At 43.3% G+C, this 22,446-nt stretch overlaps 1 protein-coding gene across 1 annotated transcript in view; it reads left to right on the top strand.

Moving 5' to 3' along the window:
• Positions 1-22,446, top strand: part of map3k5 (mitogen-activated protein kinase kinase kinase 5) — a 60,743-nt gene that overhangs the window by 11,225 nt on the left and 27,072 nt on the right. Inside the window, exons 2-8 of the mRNA XM_071921338.2 lie at positions 3,898-4,037; positions 7,605-7,628; positions 12,269-12,462; positions 14,782-14,950; positions 16,434-16,540; positions 20,397-20,567; positions 22,035-22,147. Coding sequence (XP_071777439.2) covers positions 3,898-4,037; positions 7,605-7,628; positions 12,269-12,462; positions 14,782-14,950; positions 16,434-16,540; positions 20,397-20,567; positions 22,035-22,147 — 918 coding nt within the window. The remainder of the gene's footprint in view (positions 1-3,897; positions 4,038-7,604; positions 7,629-12,268; positions 12,463-14,781; positions 14,951-16,433; positions 16,541-20,396; positions 20,568-22,034; positions 22,148-22,446) is intronic.

Here is a 22,446-nt window from a genome sequence, read left to right as displayed (position 1 = left end):
TATTGTTCCGTACATGCGTGTCTACAGTACAATACACACACTACACTACTAACATCATATGCCACGAGTCAAGTGTTGTCAGCTCTCAGCGTCTTTGTTGTCGGTGAGTACCAAGCACTTACGAGAACTGATTGCTCCTCTCGACTCCCCCAGCAGAACAAGAATCACTTGTGTCTCGCCCACTTTTTTTTCTACATGTCTATGAAGTCGGCCATGTTCCTTAATCATCTCCTTTATTAGCCCGGCCCTATGACAGCAAACATTTTCCTTGCCTCAGACCGACTCCTATAAAGCAGGTGAAGTTTCCAAGCAGAGCAGCGCAACATTACCCCGCCCATATCATCGTTGCATTTCAAAACCACGGGCGCAACCTCACACGCGAGTCCTAAAGTACAGCGGAGGTGTATTACGCCGTCGCTTTTTAATGGCCTGTTTGCATTAAGAACTCTGTCAGATGTAATATTGATGGGGTCTCCTGCCGGCAGAGAAATGAGGCAAGTCTATGTTTTATTCATCAGCCAACCTGTGCTGGATGTTGACATTCAGCCTCTTACAGCATTACACCTTGTGTGTGTGTGTATAGTAAGAGCACCGAAGAAGCCGGGCATCCTCTTACCCCTGCATACTCACGATTGTTAAGGTTTGTCGCATAATTAAGTGCAGTATACCAGATGTTTTACCCCTTAATTTTGATTAAACTCTAATGAAATGAGAAACCACCAGCCAGTCTTGGTGTGGTTTGTCCACTTGTAGGGTCAAGCAAGTCTTTTAAGGCTATATGAGGAGTTTTATGAGCGGTAGACAATAAGGCATGTGCCACACTTGAAAACAATGAGATACACTGATGTGCGTGACTGTGACGATCTCACAGTTTGCGTCAGAGATACGGTGGGAACCAATGGCTGTATAGCAGAGGTCATTATAAGTGTGGATTAAGGGGTACTTCCCCTCTCGGCTCACATACGTCAGATAGTGTAACCTAGCCTCACACAGTTAGAATCACGATGGGATGACGCTGGCTGCTCATCAGGAGAACAAAACCCTCTTCATCCACAGAGCCGCATAGCCGTAATATCCCCAATCCTGTCTCTTCATTGGGTGTAATGAAACTGGGAGGTTCATTGCTATGGGTGTGCGGAAGGTAGTGGCTTGATGATGAGAACCTTTAAGGCCAGTAACAAGTACCTACTTCCTGGTTGAATTTGCATGTGCCGATGCTGAGTGCGAAGAACTGGGCCTCTCATCACCAACAACAGCACTCTGCTGCTACAACCAGTCCGCCTAGGTTTGTCTCTGCAGTCTTGGCACTGAAATTAATTAACTAAAATAGTGAGCAACAAGTCACCGAAAGTAACTGTCAACAGTCATATTTCAGCTGTCAACAGTCATCAAAACCACTTGATGTTATGTAGGGAATATCAAAGCAGTGAAAACCACATGATTTGCCTGTTCAACACTTTTGCGACCGATCAACCAAGTCCAAGTGTCCAAACACTTATGTGGTCCCACTGACTTCAGATGACTGGCTGAATGTTTTGGTGCTCTCTCCACCAATAACAGTCCACCAACTCCATCTGAGAATGTGCAGCGGTTTGGAACGAACCATTAGGGAGCGAGATTGGGTCGACTGGACCAGACGCTCGGCGCTCTTAAGCTCAGCGCAATGTGTTTGTTGACACAGAGAGGTGGGTAGTTGGAAACAGATGAAAAATCAGGGTGCGGCGTTATCTCTGTGTCTCCCCTGAGCTGCAGTGTCATTACTGGAGTGGAACCACCAGGCTGATTTGTTTTTGTTATCAGCGGCTTGAGGCAGCCACAGGGACGGCGATTAGAGCCGCACCCCCGGAGGTTCCTCTGTTATCAACCTATATAACACTGTTACGCTTCTGCTTTGGTTTGGACTATTGTACAGTGTGTTCAGATTTACTATCACATACCCATCGTAATGCCATCTAAATCAAAGTTTCCAGGGATTTTGGACTGTTCTATGTTCTGTGTGGCTGTGGTTCAATTCAACACCACGCTTGTGAATGAGCTCTGCTGGTAACACAGCAGTCTGTTATGCTAGTAAGCACTGGGCCGGTGGGTTCAAGGCTGGAAACTCACCTCTCCTCCAGCGCAGGCTGTAGTCCCCGCTGGCATGAATGACACTTGCAATATTGATGCCTATTGACCTATTGATCCGGATCATATGGTCGAGTCCAGCTGGAGTGTTGTGATGTGTTGAGTGTATTCAGAGGAGTGTGTGAAACGGAGTCGAAGACGGGGGTCAAACCCCCTTCACTGGTGGGAAATATCCTTTCTTTAATTCAGGAGTGCACTTTTGAATTAGCTTCATTAGTCGTTCTGGCACTCTCATCCTAGCTGGCACTGGACTGTGGGATTGAGACTGTAGTAAAAGCTATAGTGCAACTGTGAACGTCACCTGTGGCACATGCAGAATGCAATACTGGCGCACATGATGTGGTTTCATATCTGTCCATTAACCTGTGGTGTTCCCTCTGTCTCTCTCCCTTCTTTCCTCTCACACTCTAGTGTCGACTAAAGCATACATAATAGGGTTAGACCGATATATTAATCTGCCAATACATAAGGCCAGTATTGGCTTTTTATAAAAAATCTGATATCGACCAGTCAGTGTCGTCCACCTTTGATATGATTGACATGATGCAGGTTGTTTGATTACATGTTTCTGTAGAATTTATCAATTCTACACTGGTTATCTATGGGAAGACCTTAAAGGATAATGCTGGTGTTTTTTAATGCATTTCTTACCGTCAACAAATCCTATGAAAATAACAAAATCAGCAATGATTTTGTTTTGCCAACAAGTCTCGTCCATGTAGCCGGTGCCCAATAAATCTATGTCCCAGCAGCCATAGAACTCCATTGTATTAAAAAAACGATTAAAAATACGTCAAAGAGCCATGCTGTTGCTCTGACAGCATATTTCATCATCGCGATGCACCGGGCCAGCCAACTTTTTCCTCAAACAACTTAATAAGCCAGCTGTAAACACGTTTTCCATCTCAGGAAAGTAGTTCCGTAGCACAGAAAATAGTCCCCGGCATAATGAAGAATTAGTTCCCATTTGAATTTGATTTGGTAATAACTACAACAGCCTGACTTTTCGTGGTAACAGTTAGCGATTTTTAAAATTGAAACTATGTCTTTGTGAGCTGTATTTCAAGGTTTTTAGCTTACAATTGGAGCCAATGACTTCCGGGTTGGCGGCTAAAAACGGTACGTGGGAAGTCAGAAAGTAACGGGAGTAGAGCAAACGCATTGTTGATTTTGTTATTTTCATAGGATTTTTTTTTTTTAACAATATGTTTATTGAAATTTCACAATTGAGTACATAGACAACACATCACATATATCCTTACTCATACACGCGTCAAAAATATTCATAGGATTTGTTGACGGTAAGCAATGCATTAAAAAACACCGGCCTTATCCTTTAACCTGAATTGATTCTGATGAGACATTTTGAGCAGATTCCACACAAATATGATGATGATGATATTATATGATGATTATACTGTGTGTTAATGAAAGGTTTTAGTGTCCCATGGTGTTCATGCTGCTTCAGAGGCTTTTTTTTTGCATGATAAATTCCACAGATCCCATAGATTTTGAGTGTTGTCAAAAAAATATAATCAATCAGCAGCTTCACTCCAAAAGATATCAAATATCGGTATTGGTCGTCAAACATTCTTATCAATAAAACCCTATTATGCACCCCACATGAAAGATTTAAAATTAATTCTACAGTATATGATTCTACAGGTATAATACGATTATATGCCACTTGACGGACATTTTTAGTATGGATGATCCTGGTAGGAAACAAACCAGTAACTGTACCTAACACCTACCCCTGCTTCTGCCCATCAGACATAGCCGTGGTGGAGATGACGGACGCTTTCCGCCAGCCCTCCCTCTTCTACCACCTGGGCGTGAGGGAGAGCTTCAGCATGGCCAACAACATCATCCTCTACTGCGACACCAACTCCGACTCCCTCCAGTCCCTGCAGGTAAGCCGTCACCGCGCTCCCCCCCGTCCTCATCATCGCTTCAGCAAACACACAAACCCAACGAGCGCTCAGGCCGCGGCCCGCAGGGACGGCGATTACAGGCTATATTTAGGAGGAGGCTGTGGGGGAACATGAGATTGACGGCGCTGTAATTCGGCGGCAGCGGCACGTAAAAGCATTAGTGATGTGATGGCAGGAGATGCATTAATGAAACAGACTGAGATGGGGAATGAGTGGTGTGACGTCCTTCATTTAGTCGTGGATGAGGGAAAATGAGGTCTCAGGGTGAAAATAGCATTTTAATGGAGGAAAGACAATTAACAAAACATTGTTTTCACTTTGGCAAATTGTACTCCTTTCATAAGCATTCAGCTGAGAAGGATTTTTTTTTAAATCGCCATAACAGATTGGTTCCTGTTTCTGCACTGCACTTCCCAGAGATCACCTGTCAATCAAACAGTGTGTCCAGTACTGTGACGGCTTTTTCTGTTGATGAAGTTTCTTTTCTTTGTCTGTTCAGCCATGGTGGCTATCACTGCCCATGCTAACTACCCAGTTCTTCTTCTGTTTATTCCAAACAAACCAGAAACATAGAATGCATCTTTTCCTGTGCACCAGATGATTTTTCCCAGGAAAGACCTAGCAGACACCGGGTGTTTAACAGCAAATGTAAAAGCTTTCATGAACCGGTTAGAGGCTGGATCACTACTGTGTTAAATGAATCGGCGATGGAGAGTAGCGAAACGGGCATTTATTTATATAAAAATGCCACGGGTTATTACTTTAGCTAATGGCTGGAACCAAAAATGGCTCACAGACAAGTTTCGGCTGGGTCAGCACATGACTTGAATGTGTCTCTTGTAGCGCCTGGGTCTGAGGACAGGGCTAAATTCACACAATTTGAGGCCCGAGCCGAACAAGTTTAACAATCCCCGCTGTGGGAGGCTCGTAGTAGACGAACACTGAGCCCTTTCTTGTAAGTAGTTTGTCTAGTGAGAGGAGTCTTATGGCGACAGTGGAATCCCCAGCCAGCGACCGCACTGTACAGTCAACATAGTGTACAGCCCGGAGGAGGGGAGGGGGTTAGTGGCTAGTGTAGATTAGATTCAGAGACCGAGATAAACACTCTGACGCAACAAACTTGAACAGGAGTAATTCACATTCTTAGCTCTGTTTTTCCTGCTTTTTTTCCAAGCTGTGAAAGTAGCTTTAAAGATAGCATTCTGTCCTGCTATAATGCAGAGTGGCAGTGTACCTAGGAGGATTTTCCCCTTGCTGTGGTCAGCCGTAACCAGCCCGGCAGCTCCCCACCCTGCCGTAAAAGACCACTTTTCTACGGTGGTTTCCTCAGATCTCTATCAGGCTGCTGCACTGTTTCAAAGGCTGCTGTTTTAGCTTTATGAGTCTTTTTTTTAAAATCGCTCTTTTTAAAAATAAACCAAGACTTAAAGAGACTATTGAGTACTTAGTGTAACCTGCCAGTTATGCGTCTTTTCTTGGGATGTTAATGATTAATCGACGGTCGATTAATCACCGTTAACAATTTGATTGATCAAGCATATATTAATCGTTAATGTACGTTATGTGCTATTTCTCATTTTTTTCGGAAATGATTTACCGCCACAAGGGCACAATTTAACTTTCACCGCCTATACAGAGGAAGAAGAAAGCCAAGCAAGCGGGCGGAAGCATTACACCCGAAAAGACAACAGTGTTCATTGTAAACATTGTAATACAAAGTTGAAATACAGCACCTCTACAAGCACAATGAAAGAGAATGCATTCCCCGGGCTGGCGAAGTTGGCGCAACACTATTTGTGCCTCCCGACCTGGGACAGCTGTTCCCCCAGAGCGTGTGTTTCAGCGGATGGACTGACTGTCACCAGGCTGCACTGGACTCATCCCTGACCACGTAGATACGCTCTTATTCTTAAATAAACCAGTAGATTGTCGTGCCATTGTTTCCAATACATAAACTGTGGCAGCGCCACAATATCGGCACGGCCGGCACAACATAAACAGTTAATCAGTGTATAGAAATTGATCTAAATCGCTCTGTAATGCGTCTAATGTGCGCATCACGTCATGTCTGTCATTTGGCGATGCAGTAGCTCTGTACTTAACCTGACTGTCCGTCTCCCATTATGAAAACGTTCATAAAAAAATATAAAATTCCACAATTTCTCTGAACTCATATGTGTTGTAACGGTAAAGAGTAACTTGATACTTTTCAATCGGACAATTCTAACGCTGCTCAACACTCAGAAAGTTAACATGAGTGCAGTGCAGAGACTTCATTGCATATTCTGCCAGTTGGGTTCCGTTGGACACAATGTAAAGGCAATTTAAAGTAATGAACCCTAAAGAAAGTACATTTTCAGCCTGTGGGAAACACTGACGTACGTAGTCGGGGGTCCGACTCTTTTGAATTATGCTTGGTTGAGTAACTTGTTGAGTAGGCCTAAAGACAGGTGTAAAAACACACATTTTGTATTTTGTATTTTCTATGTCAAAAGCTGTTTTTTACATAATGATTAATCGATTAATTGGTCGTTAACGTGACCGACAATCGATTAAGGAAATTTCTGAAAATTTGCATCCCTAGTCTTTTCAGTGGCCTTTTTTCTAAAGAATAAAAGACTGCTAAGTACAAGCTGTTTGCTATGTAATGAATTAATTATCAGAGGCTCAATCTGTACGATTTATTTACACAGTTTTCTAACTAGTGTGGAGTTCTTGGTCTGGATATATGCATGGGGTTTCCTCCATATTTTAAAACACAACCAACAGGAGGCAAGCAGTCTTATTGATTCAGTTTGTAATGGCACACGTCCATTCATAGTTTGACCTAAAGGTCATCACAGCATCGCAACACCCAACCATGTAATCTAAATAGGACTACAGGTCTACTACACTTCCTTTTTGGGAGTTTGACCCATTGGTCTCCTTACCCAATATGTGACAAGAGGATTGGCACCAACATCATCTCTCTGTCTCCACATAGCTCTGTCCAGGGAGCATGCTAACTCTTTAGCATACAGTACGTTAAGTAATCAGTGGTGATTAGCATTATCCAAAGTGAGTAAATGAGAACTTGTATCAGCTGTAAGCCAGACAGCTAATGTTTTTGAACTGTTGATTCATAATGGACTTCACTAATGATGAAGATTGAGATTTTGTTTTCAAAAGTTATGAATCCACTGAATAAATACCAACTTTGGATAAGTAAAAGCTTTATCTTCATATCACTGGATAATGTCAGTAGCCTTACTTACATACTGTATGCTAAAGTGTTAGTATGCGCACCGGACAGAGCTATCTACCAGATACACAGAGATGAGGTAAGGTAGCCTAACCAATGGGCCAAACTCCCAAAAAGTAGTTGTAGTAATACATTACTGTCTCAGGTGTTATGTATTGAGCTGTACTGGAGGTAATATGTATTGTATTGTATTGTGCTGTATTGTTTTATTCAGCAATACAGTGTCCAAAACAAAATTTCCCCCAGGAGATAATAAAGTTCCTCTTGAATCCTCTCTAAAAGCGTTTTCTCCTCTCTTCTTCCAGGAGATAATTTGCCAGAAGAACACTGTAAGTACACAAAGCAATCTTCTTTTTCCTTGCCTGTGCCTTCACACATTAATCACCCATCGCCTTTCCTTTTCACACATATTATCTGGTGCAAAGAATATGCTTTTTACAACCTGCAGGGCGCACAGTGTCTAACACCTTATGTTTGCCTTCCTCAATTTAGAAAGGTTTTCTCCTGTGAAAACCACTGTCGTTTGGGAGGTGTGCAAAATATTGCTTTTTCACATAAAGTAAAATGAACACATTTTCTCTTCCATATAAATGTATAGAGATTTCCAGGATGTTTTTTTCTCAGATGACAGCAGATGAATTAGAGTGACTGCATGGGCAAATGCTACATAAAGCAGACAGTGAAGGGGAGAGAGAGAATTGACTTACAGGAATACATTGATAAACTTGGCGCTGTGTGAGAAGATTGGTAGCAGTTTTCCCTCTCTGTTCAGTCCTCAGTGTGCTACACTGCTTTTGATACAAAGCTAGTTTGTACCATTCACTAAACACACTTGTGTACACAGCATGCTGCAGCAATGGTATGCAAAGTAACAAACTAAACAAATACTGGAGGCACAGAGGTGAAACTGCCACCAATTTCCTCATTATGTACTTAGCAAAATCATCAGTGTTAATTTAACTTTGAGAGTGTAAAAATCAACACTACTTCAGTGTTGTCAACATTATTTACACTGGTGAATTTGTTGTGTGAGTTGATCAGAGTTTATTCGGCAAAAATATTGGTGGAGTCCTTCAATTCAACCTTTGGTTTTGGATCTTAACGTGGCTGGCTGCTGTGCAGAGTAAAAACGCATCAGACGTTTTTACATGCATGCAAACACACACACATGTATGCATGCATGCTCACTCAAGCACACACACAGTGTATCTCTCATTATCATCTATTTCCAGATAAGATAGTTGGATGCATTGTGAAAAAATTTAAATTGCGAACAGTGCAATATTCAGCTATGGCATTGTCTTTAAGCCAAGGAAATCCTCGCCTCTGGTGACTGTCACCTAACTGATTTCCTAGTCCTTCACAAAATCTACAGTTGACTTAAATTCACCCTATGAAACCCATCAGGTATTCATATGCATTTTTAGGAAAAACAGACAAATATGTATCTTTTTTTAGCACAAAAAGTACAAAAGATGACACACGGTGCAATGTTGTACTCTTTTTTTTTTTTTTTTTTTTTCCTATGTTTTTGTGTTGCTCAGCCAGCACTGGAGCAAGGACAGGACAGAGATGGCGGTGTAGTCGATGTATACCCACCTATCAGCCTCATTGCCACTGATGTATATAGGATGCGGGGTCTCAGTATGCCTACTTCCTAACCTAATACTACTACCACATCACTGGACTTCGGCTGAAGCTGAAGCTAGACACTTGTTGTCCAGATAGCATTCAGGAAGACAGATGAGAGCAAGGCTTAGCTCCCTTAAGTGGCTTTTGAGAGTGGAATGAGGTGGCCATGCACCGCATGAAACGTGCTGATCTCTGAGGGAACCAGCACCATGTGAGGAGAGCTGATTATCGCTCGTAGTGTGAGAGACTGCACTCAGTGATCTCCCTCATCTGTATTCACTCTCTTGTTCTCTCTCTCTCTCTTGCTTGCTTGCTTGCATTAGGGCACTTAACTCCCTTCTGCATCGGCGCAAATGCACATAACTACCCTCTACACTGGTGCAAATGCACTAAACTACTCTCTGCACTGGTGCGAATACACTAAACTACCCTCTGCACTAGTGCAAATGCACATAACTACCTTCTGTGTTTGAGCAGATGCACCTCTGTTGGTGCAAATGCACTAAACTACCCTCTGCACTTGTATAAATGCACTAAACTACCCTCTGCACTTGTATAAATGCACTAAACTACCCTCTGCACTTGTGCACATGCACTTAACTACCCTCTGAACTTGTGCACATGCACTTAACTACCCTCTGAACTTGTGCACATGCACTTAACTACCCTCTGAACTGGTGCAAATGCACTTAACTACCTTCTGTGTTGCTGCACATGCACTTAATTACCCTCTGAACTTGTGCACATGCACTTAACTACCCTCTGAACTTGTGCACATGCACTTAACTACCTTCTGTGTTGCTGCACATGCACATTATTTCCCCTTTGAACTGGTGCACATGCACTTAACTACCCTCTGAACTTGTGCACATGCACTTAACTACCCTCTGAATGTGTGCACATGCACTAAACTACCCTCTGCACTGGTGCAAATGCACTAAACTACCCTCTGCACTGGTGCAAATGCACTAAACTACCCTCTGCACTTGTGCAAATGCACATAACTACTCTCTGTCTTACTACTAATGCACAACTCTTCCCTGTGCTGTTAGCTGGTGTGGAAATACCACATCAACAAGTTAACACAAGCCACAGGTATAATCTCAGCGCTACTGGCCTGGGTGTATTAGACCATGACTGACTAGTAGTGAGGACTACTTCCTCAATGGGTTAATGACTGTAGGAGCAGTCATAAAAATTAAGTGCTAATCATTAACATCATGTCACGGTCAGCTCGCCGTGTGCTCTCCCTGCGAAGGTGAATGAGACGGCACTCAGCTCCTGTACGCTCCTGCTGTAGCTGCAAATGGACAGATGGACCGACAGTGAGGCTAACAAACTGGGTGACTCACTGACTGACTAACTGACTCATGCTTTCAGTCGCACTCAACCCATTCCCTCCTAGCCGGTGCTTTCATATGCGTTCCTGTTGCTGCTCAGGGACTTGCTACCTGTAAGCAGCCAGGAGGACTGACAGGGGGTTTCTAAGGCGTACCAGTTTCAAACGGCCCATAGCCGCAATGAAATATGCATCGCTCTGTGACGACGAAGCCGTCATGTGATCCCCATGATGGCATGGATCGCACAGAGACGAGCTAAATATAGCACCAGGATTTCGCAACCTGTGTCTGGCAGCACCTAACCGGCACACAGGTCACCGGTTTATTTCTGAAAGGCGCGCGCCGCTAATGTCGCTACCGGTGATGTCACGAACCGCTGCTGCAGAGGAGGAAGTCGTTTTCTATGGAGGGGCTCTCGTTGCTTCATCGCTGCACCTTCCTTTCACTTCCTTTTTTCTGTTGCCAGCAGCAGCAGTGTGTGCTCTCAGAGGCTGAAACCATAATAGAATATTAAAGCAGTTCAGGATGCAGCTGGGTAGCAGCCTAACCGCCTTCTGACGCTCTTATGTTGTGTTTTCAGCTATCGCCCGGCACACATCTGTCTTTCTGGGAATAGCTCTCCACGAACAGATCTGGACTTATTTCTCCAAGGATATCAATAGTGGATTTCCTGCTCCTCTCTCTGTACCGACTACAAACACGGCATGCACGTGTTTCCTCTTGATTTATTCAGCAGTGGCAGGCCACCGCAGCACTGCTAGAGAATATGTGATGTTAAAACAAATACACGATACACATACGGAACAAATTCACCTCCATATAAAACACAAACAAGTGTCTGGAATTAGCGCTAAGTAAGCAAACAAGGACAGTTTTAGTGCGACAACTGGAACTAAAACCGAAACGGTGAGGAGAGCCAGAAGCAAAATTACCCCCCTGAACACCACAGCTGCATAAAATAACGGGGTTGAAGCGCTACACCAGGTGAGCAGCGCCACTTCTGCTTGAGCCGATTCCCATTAGCACCGAGCAGCACGAGTGAGTGGAATTCGTAAAGGCAGTCCTGTGTGTGGGATTGACAGCTCCTAATGTGACTGTCACTACTGTTGCAGATCTGTCCTCCTGACGGTTTGCCTGTTTAGACTGGCTGAATGCAGACAACGGCACATAAACACCATTGTCTGTGTAGATGTCTCAGCCTCATGTCATTACCTGTAACTGATTCAAACAGGGGAAACAACTCAGACTTCCTCCAGGCAGCCTGCTTCCTCTATACAATGCACTGTTTTACAGCAGCATCCTTTAAATCATTTGTAAAGAATGGTTAGTCACATGATGGAACAGGGCAACTGTTTACTTCAGGTTTACATCTATAAAGTTGCATGTGTGTATATAAGGATATTCATAATTGCTTATAATACATTATAAACATGGTTATTAACACATATGATAGCTCCTAATCAGCAGAATAAACTCCTCTTCCTAAATCATTGCATCAAGAGACATAGCATGTTATTAGTCTGTTATACACTATTATAATGCATTACAACAATTTAGGTGTATGCATTGAGAGAGAGAAAAAAACAGATAATGACCATGAAGCAGCACATAAGAAGCCATGGCTGCTAGCTGCCACTGTTCACTGTGGACTTCTGCAAATTTCACTGATTTAAATGACCTTATATTCACTGCAATCAACGCTGCCACACAATAGGGTTTAGAGTGAGAGGGCCTAAGTGCCATTTTCCTAATTTTAGAGCGTAGCAAAAATGGCTTTAAATGATTGTGATTGTACCTTTCTTTATTCAAAACATAGCATAGGAGCATTTTTACCTTTTATAGAGGTGAATGGATTTTCCCCTTTATTTTAATTTTATTTATGATTACATGTGTTATTTATGCGTTCTTTTGACCATCAGATAGAGTTAAACAAGAGCTTTCCAATGATATACAAACCAACTTTTTTCTAAACATCTCTGACTTGCGGCCTCTTGCAGACATGCTCGGCCAACTACACCTTCATCCCGTACATGGTGACGCCCCACAACAAGGTGTACTGCTGCGAGAGCAGCCTGATGAAGGGGCTGACGGAGCTGATGCAGCCCAGCTTCGAGATGCTGCTGGGGCCCATCTGCATGCCCCTGCTGGACCGCTTCATCCAGCTGCTCAAGGTGCCGCAGGCCAACTCCCAGTAAGTGCAGGGAGGGCTGGGGACGGGTGAACTGGAACCCAGGTTAATAATGATTAGTACCTACAATGCATATATTTGATTTTTCATATATTTTCACATCCTAGATAGATTTTTTTTTTATTTGTTGCTTCTTTGTCTTAGTATGTTCTACTGCTGCTATTTTGCACACCTTGCATACATTCTGTAATTCATGTGTTTTCATTCATTATATTTGAACTTAATACGTTCTAGTGTTGTAACTGTTGGTTTTGTTATGTTTAACTACCTCCCCACTCTTATTCATATTCTATTTTTTTCTTTTCTATATTCCATTACTATTTACTGCTGCAACATCCCAATTTGCCCACTGAGATCATTAAAGTTTCATCTTATCTTTTCTTAATAACGGGACTAATAGATACCACCTACGGCCAGCAGTACCCATTGATTTCTATTAGGGATGGTAAACAATGCTAACACAAGTGTCAACATTTATAAATCATAAGGGGTCAGGTGTTTATTTCCCTACAGTCTTGGAAATCTTATGCCTTTGGATTTTCAGGTAACCATTGAAGAACTGTGTAAATCCTCTGAAGTCAATGCAGCATCACTGTTGCTAGTCTTAGGGCAATGTTGTCCATCTGTGATGCCATAAATGTTGCCTTAAATGTTGCACTGTCATGGGGACACTTGAGGCAAAGGTAAAGCATGATATATAGGTGTTATAAGAGCAAAATTGACATATCTATGTGATAAAGAACCAAACTGTAATGAAAAAATAATGCTGGTCATAGCTCTTTTGGCAAAACTGTAGTACCTCAAAGCGTTCTATCACAGCCTTTATGGCACAATTATGGTGCGATTTCTCATTGTCTTAACAGATATTATAGATATTATTTTTATCTGACATCTGGCTCGCTGCAGCAAAACCGGTGTGATCTCACCTCTCAGTAGTATGAGTGTGTGAACACAGTGTTCACACACACGAGGAGGTGATATGTACTGCGCAGGGTCATAGCCAACTCAGACTCTAATTTGCTGCTGCTCCAGAACATGATGGTTTACGACTGATTGTTCCATTGTATACATGCGAGCTGATGTGAACGCTGAAGCGAGGCTGAGCGGTGGATTAGGTGTAACGCAGACTAGGAACAGGGCGTGAAAATTAGATTTCCTGCCATTTCCTGTAGAGCATAATTCAGCATTTAGGTGTTCGTGTTCCTTCACTCATTATATAACGCCAGCAGAATAGGCCTTTGTTTGTTGTATTGTCCCACTCTTCCTATTTTTTACGCGGCATAATTATTTTTATTTAGTGCATCCCTCAACTTTGACCCGCGTGGGGGAATTACATTTTTAAAACATTTACATCGCTTTAGTTGCCGCGGTGATATTTTGGGCTTTGCTGCCAATAGGCGATGCAGCATCCCAAGTCTCAGTTCCAGGAATAGTGAGTCAGGTTTTTTAAGGCGGAGAGACTGTGCACTTTGATGAAGATTTTGTCTCCTGGAAACAAGCATCAAAGAAGTTAGAACCAGTGAACACAGTCGTGAGGTTTCACTTCAGCCATCGCTGGTATCTGACTAGATTGCATACTGTACATTGTGTGAAGGGGCATGACGGGCTATTTATAATAGGCAAGCAGAGATGAAATGTATTCTGCCTAAATGATATTGAGACCTGTGTGATGAACTGACAAATGTGTTCAGTTTGTAATTGTGTGTTCTAGGGTTCTAGGGCGATATCAGTTTGTTGACATATTGGGCCAGCATTGGCCTTTCAATACAAATTGGATATCAGCTAGTCAGTGTTGCCCACTGCTGATTTGATTGAGATGAGGATATGATTTTACTTGACAGCTTTGGTGGTGTCAGTCTGTAAAACCTGCAGTGAAACCTGCTTAGCAGTGTCATTAGTCTGGCTTTCAATGGAGAGTTTTAGTGTCCCATGATGGTCTAAATGCTGTTTCAGAGGCTTTTCCACCCTGATAAGAATAGAATTCCGGAGAGAACAATGAATCATAGTGTTTTTGGAACTGATTGTTTTGGCATGGATATAATATACAAAATAAACACAAAATATATCAGCAGCTTCAATCCAGAAACATTGCTAGAGGCCTTCATAAGACCCATATCAGTCAAACCTTAAGTGTGCTCACACCATTCTGCCGCCAACGCCAGTTTCAAAAGGAAGCCTCATCATGACATAACATATAAAAAAGTAGCCTTTAGATGTATTCCCAATCCCGTAATACTTCTAAGCAGAACATGTCTTTTATCGCGTGTGTGTGTGTGTGTGTGCGTGTGTGTGTGTGTGTGTGTGTTCTTCCTCCCCCCACAGCCAGTATTTCCGTGAGACGATTCTGAATGAGATCCGCAAAGCTCGGGAGCTGTACACTGGCATGGAGCTGGCTGCCGAGCTGGGCCGCATCCAACAGCGACTGGACAACGTGGAGTGCCTCTCAGCCGACATCGTCATCAACCTGCTACTGACATACAGGGACATCCAGGTACAGCTGGGGGGGGCATCAGGATTTAGTTTATTGGGTAAACACATGTCCAGAATTTAAAGATGCTACGTGTAAAATGTTTAAACCTCATTATATCATTGTCAAATTAATAGCTATACATTGGTATATTTAGTGTAAACAGTTGGTAGCCTCTATCCCACACCAGTGGTATTGTTAGTGCTAGTGTTTCTCAAAATTAACACCACGCTTCCCATAGACCCTGTTGCTTCATGTCACAAGGAGGATCTTTGCTTCTTCAGTCAACAGTTTTCTCTTTGTGTTTACTGAAGAGGATAAACATGTCGGAAGTGGTTTTTCCATCAGCCTTTCACTCCTTCCACCATCTGCCGTTGTGAGAAACTCTGGAAGCTTTAGCTCTGTTTGTTCTGGAAGAACAGCGCCCTCTTCCTGTTTTGTGCCATAAAGCAATCCAGCAGATTTCCCTCCAAATCTGACATACAATGTAAAATGCAGTGTAGAGGCCGGTAGAGGCTGTCAGTTTTCTCTGCGACCGTCTCATTTGTTTACAGTAATTATACTGTCTCAAAAGGCTTCGTTGTAATGGTAAGGTCTCATGTTCAAACCCCCCCATGAATCCCAAGTGTCCTTGAGCATGGCACCAAATCCCAAGCACATCCAAGGGCAAAACTCTATGGCTCTGCACTGGAACTTCTGTTTGGAGAGGAACAGGCAAAAAGTTTCTTTCAACAGAGCATCGCAAAAAAAAAAAAGTTTCTAGGGTAAAATGTGAGGGGAAATCAGAAATTCAACTACCCACCGCTGCCCTTCTTAAGTTCAAACAAATTGTCGACAGAGTACAGATGATCTGGGTAGCCGGGCTGGCGTCCCTGACCTTGGCTACTGTACGGAGCTACTGTACAAGGCAGACAGAGTTCACTGCCTCAGCATCCCTCTTTCAGGGCGCTCCATTTTGCGAGTAGCGCTTTCTCAAAGAGCGGCCATCGCAGACCGCCTGTGGAGAGCTCCGGGCGAACCTTTTGGTGTGCTCGTCTTAAATCCCGCCGCTACAAGGGGGGTTTCCGCTCTCTAGTCTCTGCGCTGCGATGGCACTCAGCCGCACAGATCCTCCCACTCACCATAGGCAGCACTCAGCCTCATGAATCATTGATGAGAACAACAAGCATTGAGGACGTGCTGAATTATTCAACACGCTTTGGGTATAGTGACTATGTAAGAAAAAAAAAATGTGATGAAGGGGACACTCAATTATTGAAGTGCTTTTGGTGTTAAGCACACAGTTGAGTCTCAGACAGAATGGATAAAGGGACTTCAGACACACTCCCTCCGGCTTCAAAGCAGCCCGATACCTTGACGAGTTGAAGTGAATCAGAGATGAATGTACTTTGTTTTGATGACATTGGTGACAGAGATACAGTACATCAACACCATAGAGTCTCACGGTACATAGTGACAAACAAGCACAGCAGGACCTCATCAGCGTGTTCCCTTGCATGTCTTCCAGGATTACGAATCCATCGTGAAGCTGGTGGAGACGCTGGAGAAGCTGCCGACCTTTGACCCCGTGGCCCATCCCCATGTGAAGTTCCATTATGCCTTTGCACTGAATCGGTAAGACGGACAGCTTTCATGACACAGAGCATGGAGACATTCTTTATCTCTCTCTCACTCTCTCTCCCTCCCCTGAATCTCTAAAATGTCAACTTGCCAGGAACTAAGAAAAACAGCCATGCATTTATCCAATGGGTTTTGAAAGGGTTTCATAAGCACCAAGGGTGGTAAAATGTTCTACACATGAGCGTGTAATCCTTCCATTGAAGTGAAAACATGAAAATCGCCAAAATTGGAGTTACGAGGTTTATCACAGGGGAGCAGCAATATAGTAGCAGCATGTGTGGAGCATGTGGAGCTGCTCTGTTCAGGAAACAGACAGATGTACAACACAGGAGGTTTTTTACTGCCTGCTTCTCACCAGCTGCCTCTCTTGTAAACTTCCTGCGGTTCTTGTGGTGCGACTGCCTCCAAAGGCAATAAAGCGTGCTGTTCTTTAATTTGGCAGCAATCGGAAAATATTTCTGCAGGGTGCCAGGCTGCTCGTGTGCTCTGCAACTCTCTGTTGCCGTCTAGCCCATTACCAGGGATGTGATATTGCGCTTACAAGCTCAAGGCGACCCATTAAGAATAATTTTGGAGGCAGATTCATATCATAAGCGTTCATGACACATCTCAAACTCCTTCGCGAGTTTGAGATGAGATGAATCACTATAACTACACTAGATATAGTATGTGATGGACCGTCAGCTGTGGTGATTTGAGTGCAGACCATGTAGAAACCACAATACAGTTACGTCAAAGGAAATATTTCAGTGGGTAGTCTGCATGGTTCTCGTTTTTTACCCGACCTGCAAATTACATCCATATTCAACATAATGCGTATCATGGTTGATTCTACATGGTCCACATTTCAATCTTAGTGAATGCAGCTTTAAGTTGTAGGTAGTAGGCTTGGGCTCGATATTCGATAATATTGAAAATCGTGAATATCAAATGTGCCGCCAAAATATTGCAATATCGCAATATTTTGGTGAGAAAGCATCGCAATAATATTATAATAAATTTGGGATATTGCTCAAGCCTAGGCAGGGTTACACCGATTGGCTTTTTATTAAAAATCAGATATCTTCGTTCTGTCCACTTCTGATATGATGTATATGATGCATTTTGATTGATTGCATATTGGGGATTTGATATATATAATACTAGACTGTCTATGGGAGGCCTTAACCTGAATTAGTGAAATATTTAGACTACACTTTTCTGTGTTTCAATGAAGATGTTTTTCCACCCTGCCAAGAATACATTTCTGGGAGAAACACTGAATACTTGCTTTCTGGGCAGAAAAATGGTAAAATGTAAAGATACTGAGGTTGTAGCAGGTTGGACAATAAAGTTGTTCATTTCTGTTCTGAAGGAGAGTTGTATAAAGGGTTGCCTTGAGTCTTTTCATTGGACAGTGACTCAGCAGTGTACAGCCCGCACCCAGTGCCGAAACGATCAGTACGCAGCAGTAATAAACCCTGATTGATCTTAAATGGGCGCTCCGCTTCCTAATGAATCTGTCAGGCTGAAGTGTGCGGACTAATTGGCTCCGGCCTCTGCGTGCGACGCGGCGACGCGGATGTAAGCGCCCAACGCCGCTCCGAGCCCGCAGCACACGACCGCTACAGCCCGAGAGAGGAGAGGGCTGAGTCATAGCTCTCCTTCATCCAAGTACCCATCAGCACTCTGGAGAGAAGAAAGAAAGAGAGAGAGAGAGAGAGAGAGAGATGTATAAAGAGAGAGAACAGATCTCGTCTCCCTCAGTGCCATTCCCTCTGGATGGTCTCCATGGTAATAGTTGTCAGCTCATATGTTTTATTTAACCTCGGTACTCCGGAGAGGAGTCGTGTTATGTTTACCAGACTTTTTCTTTTTTTTTCATGACTATTACGCATCGCGGCTATGTGAGACTTCTTTGTTGACTTCCCAGGAAAGCACTGTACGTTCTTCTTTGAATTCAGCCACTGAGTAGGGAATTGTAATATAATTGAGCTGCAGAAAAGCCCTGGTGGCGAAATTTAAAAATGCGGGGTCATTTGCTTTAAATGAAAAATCCACTGAAATACTGTTAAACAGCTATTGGTGATGTACTTTGCATCTTTGGGTCCATTGTGTTGTTTGGCGGTGTATTCTTCTTATTCCTCTGGATAACGGGCCAAATGTAGACAGCGTGACGTCGTATATATCAGTGTAAGAGGATATGAGGGTGGAAGTGGTAATCTGTGACCTTATCTTTGTTTTGTTTTTTCATTTTGTTTCCATCTTTGCTGCTCAGCCTCATTGCTGTGGTGTTTCTGGCACTGGACATACTGTATATTTATATAAAAATGGCACAGATTATTATTTGAAATAAAGAGTGAAATTCAACAAATTCACTCTTGTAGAGAGTGCAGTTCATTTGGTAATGCTCTTATCTCACTTGATTTTGAATAGGTTACTCATGATAAAGCGTTCCTCCTTAATGATTTCCTTACAGGTCGGGTATAACAGCTTTCTCATGCCAGTTTATTTATTTTTTTGTTCACCATTTGAATTTCCAGTACCTGAATCATCTACTGTAATACGGTTTTCAGCCTCACACTGAAAGAAGAAAGTGGCAAGGCTGTTAGTGAACCCAGTACCCTCAGTAATTTAAGCTGTAGACTCCTAATGGCCTCTTCTCTGCCAAGAATCACTGTCCCACAACAATAGCTGTGCAGTGTTCCCTAGGTACACACACACACACACACAAACATAATTATATACTCACACACATACGCACACTCATACATTCATACATACACGCATATACAGAGTAGCGGGCCCATTGCTTATTAATGCACTCTCATTTCCACACCCCTCTGCGAAACGTGCTATGAGTGAGTCATAGCAACACATATTGTACACACACACACACACACACACACAAACACACACACATACGCACACATCCTGCTGCTCTTGCTAATTTTCAACCAGTTGGTGCAAAGCAATGATTACTTTGTGGAACCAAAGAATACTTTGTGAGTATTCATCCATTTACTATTTTTATTCTTTATATAAATATACTTGCATACATTATTACATGCATGCACGCATCTTTATGAAATATATTCATAGTATACTGCACTTCATAGTAAATAGCATCAAAATGATTGGGCTCTACGAAAAAAAAAAGTCATTTTTTTTTGAAAACATTGTTTTTTTTTCTACTGGTGGTTGTTTTCTTCCTGTGCATTCACACAGGAAACGAGGCAAAATCCTGCACTGCTTTACCCATGAATTTGATTGCTTGACTTGAAAAATAGGCGGCGACATGGTGGTGGTGTGGTGACATGCAAACAGGCTTGTTGACACGCGTGACACAATAGAAAGCAGCAGAGTGACAGACCAACCATTAGTGGTTTTTCCTTGACATCTTTCTATAGTCCAACCAGTATGATTTGCGGTTTTGGCTGACATCTTTCTTGATGAGACAATGTAGATCTTTCAGCATTATATATTTTTTATTCTATCATGCTTGCATTTTAATCAGTGTGCACCAGGCTTGGCAGCAGCATCACCAATGTTGTCTTTGGGGAATCTTTTATAAGCTTTTTGATTTATATTATTGGATTCAGTCATCCCCAATGGCAATTTTCCTCCTGTAAATATTAGGTGGAGGGAGAAATGTACAGGTTCCTGGATGGAGTCTAGCTTGAAGCTGATTGGCTTTTGCTTTACTGCATCAGTTGAGTTGAAGAATTTCAACTGGAACTCGGAACGCCTCTTCACCTCAGTTTGCGCCACCTAGAGTGAAGCTGCATCCATCTCGCTCCGTTTACCTCCTTCCTGACTTTGCAAGCTGTGTGTGTGTGTGTGTGTGTGTTGTTTGTGTGTGTGTGTCTAGGAGGAACCTGCCAGGCGACAGACAGAAGGCCCTGGACATCATGCTGCCCCTGGTGGAGGGTGAGGAGCAGGTAGCCTCCGATATCTACTGCCTGGTGGGACGCATCTACAAGGACATGTTCCTGGAGTCGCACTTCACCGACACACAGAGCAGAGATAGCGGCACACACTGGTGAGAGAGAGAGAGAGGGGGAATGTGCATGTATAATCTGTATATATCTACACTCAGAATCCACTTCATCAAGTATACAGAGGGTGCATTTAAATATCCACTCACTGGCCACTTTATTAGATGCACCTCTCTGTTCATGCACCTGGCTCCTCCAGATAGTGAGTCACGCATAAATACAGCAAAAGTATAAAGCATGCAGACATGGTCTAGAAGTTCAGTTAAGTGTTTCACTAAATGTTACAATGGGGAAAGACGCACGATTTAGGTGACTTTGAATGTTCCAGCATCTCAGAAACAACCGCTCTCATGGGATTTTTACCCCATTACCGGGATGTGATAGTGGGCATGTGATCACAAAACCTGGATGATTGAAGAGTGGAAAACCGCCACCTGGTCTGATGAATCCTGGTTTCTGTTGCGACATATGATGGCAGGTTAACAGCATGAATATCCATGGATCCATCCTGCCTGGTGTCATCAGTACAGGCTGCTGGTGGTGTCATGGTGTGGTGTGTTTCTTGGCTCACTTTAGGCCTCTTAGTGCCGTTGGAACATCATTTGAACGTCATATCGAACCTGAACGTTGTTGCTGACCAGGTCCATCCCTTCATAGCCGCAGTCTAGCTTTTTTCAAATGGAAACGTCCAGCAGGTTAATGACAGTTCAGGAACATGACAGTGACTTTAGTTCAGTCCAGATCTAAACCCAGTACAGACCTTTGGGGTGAGGTGGAACGGGATGTTCGCAGCGTGAATGTGTCGCTGAAAAACCTCCAGGATCTTGCGACGCTAATGAGTCAGCATAGACCAAGATGCCTTTAATTTCTAGCACTTCGCTGAATCCATGCCTTGAATAATTCAGGCTGTTCTGGAGGCAAAAAGGGGTCCTACCTGGTGGTGTACCTAATAAATTAGATTCAGAGTGTAGATAGAAAGCGAGGTCTCACCCTCACCCTCAGCCAGAGGTGAGAAGTTACCTTCTCTTAATGAGGCACGGCTGTCATCTGGGTGCAGAGAAGCTTCGGGGGGCGACGGAAGTTGACTCATAACAGCGCAGTAATAATACAAGGCTGCTGATTGCCTTCTTCTGGAAATTGCTTTTAAGATATCTTTGTCGATCCAATGCGGCGCCCGTTTCGTAGAGCTCCCATCTGGCTGTCGTTTTCAGTTCCATGTCACAACTTGGCACGCACTTCTAATAATATTCGCACCCCCCTTCCCTCAGCAGAACAGATTGCTCATTAAACAAATGAAATTTCTTGTTTTGTGCGTGCACTCACAGTTGCAGTTAGCAGTTCCGTGTGTCTTAATACGGCGGTAATTGTTTTGAAACTTCAAATGTCTTAAAAAGCCGGGCGAGGCCCTCGAAGGCGTCCGTTATCGCCGAGCTATCGCTGGGATTTGGAATGACGCATTTTGTGGATATAGCGCTTGTAACAATCTTTTTTTTTTATTCCTCTCCTCTCAGGTTTAAAAAGGGTTTTGAGTCAGAACCGACACTACACTCTGGTATCAACTATGCCGTTCTCCTCTTGGCAGCGGGACACCAGTTTGACGCCTCGTTCGAGCTGCGCAAAGTGGGTGAGTGGATAATAGTCTGTATATTTGTATCATCCCTGGTATCAGCGATGTGCCTTTGAGCTGAATATGCCGGGGAGTTGGCTGCTTTTCCATTCCATTCCATTAAGCCTGCTGACTAAGCGTTGAGTAACCGACCTCTGTTCTCTCCCCGCACTGCAACAGTCCTTCATGATCAATAATATCCATCCAGGTGTCTAATATGGCCGGTTAGAAAGCCTGCTTTTTCATCCGTGCAGGGAAGTCTGGGTGAGAGCTGAACGGAGGCGTCTGTTGCACGGCAGAGTTTGATATAGCAAAAT

The sequence above is a fragment of the Centroberyx gerrardi genome, chromosome 18, assembly GCF_048128805.1.
Source record: "Centroberyx gerrardi isolate f3 chromosome 18, fCenGer3.hap1.cur.20231027, whole genome shotgun sequence".
Classification (NCBI taxonomy): Eukaryota; Metazoa; Chordata; class Actinopteri; order Beryciformes; family Berycidae; genus Centroberyx; species Centroberyx gerrardi.
Note: the sequence above shows the minus strand (reverse complement) of the source record. Positions and strands in the feature narration are given on the sequence as shown.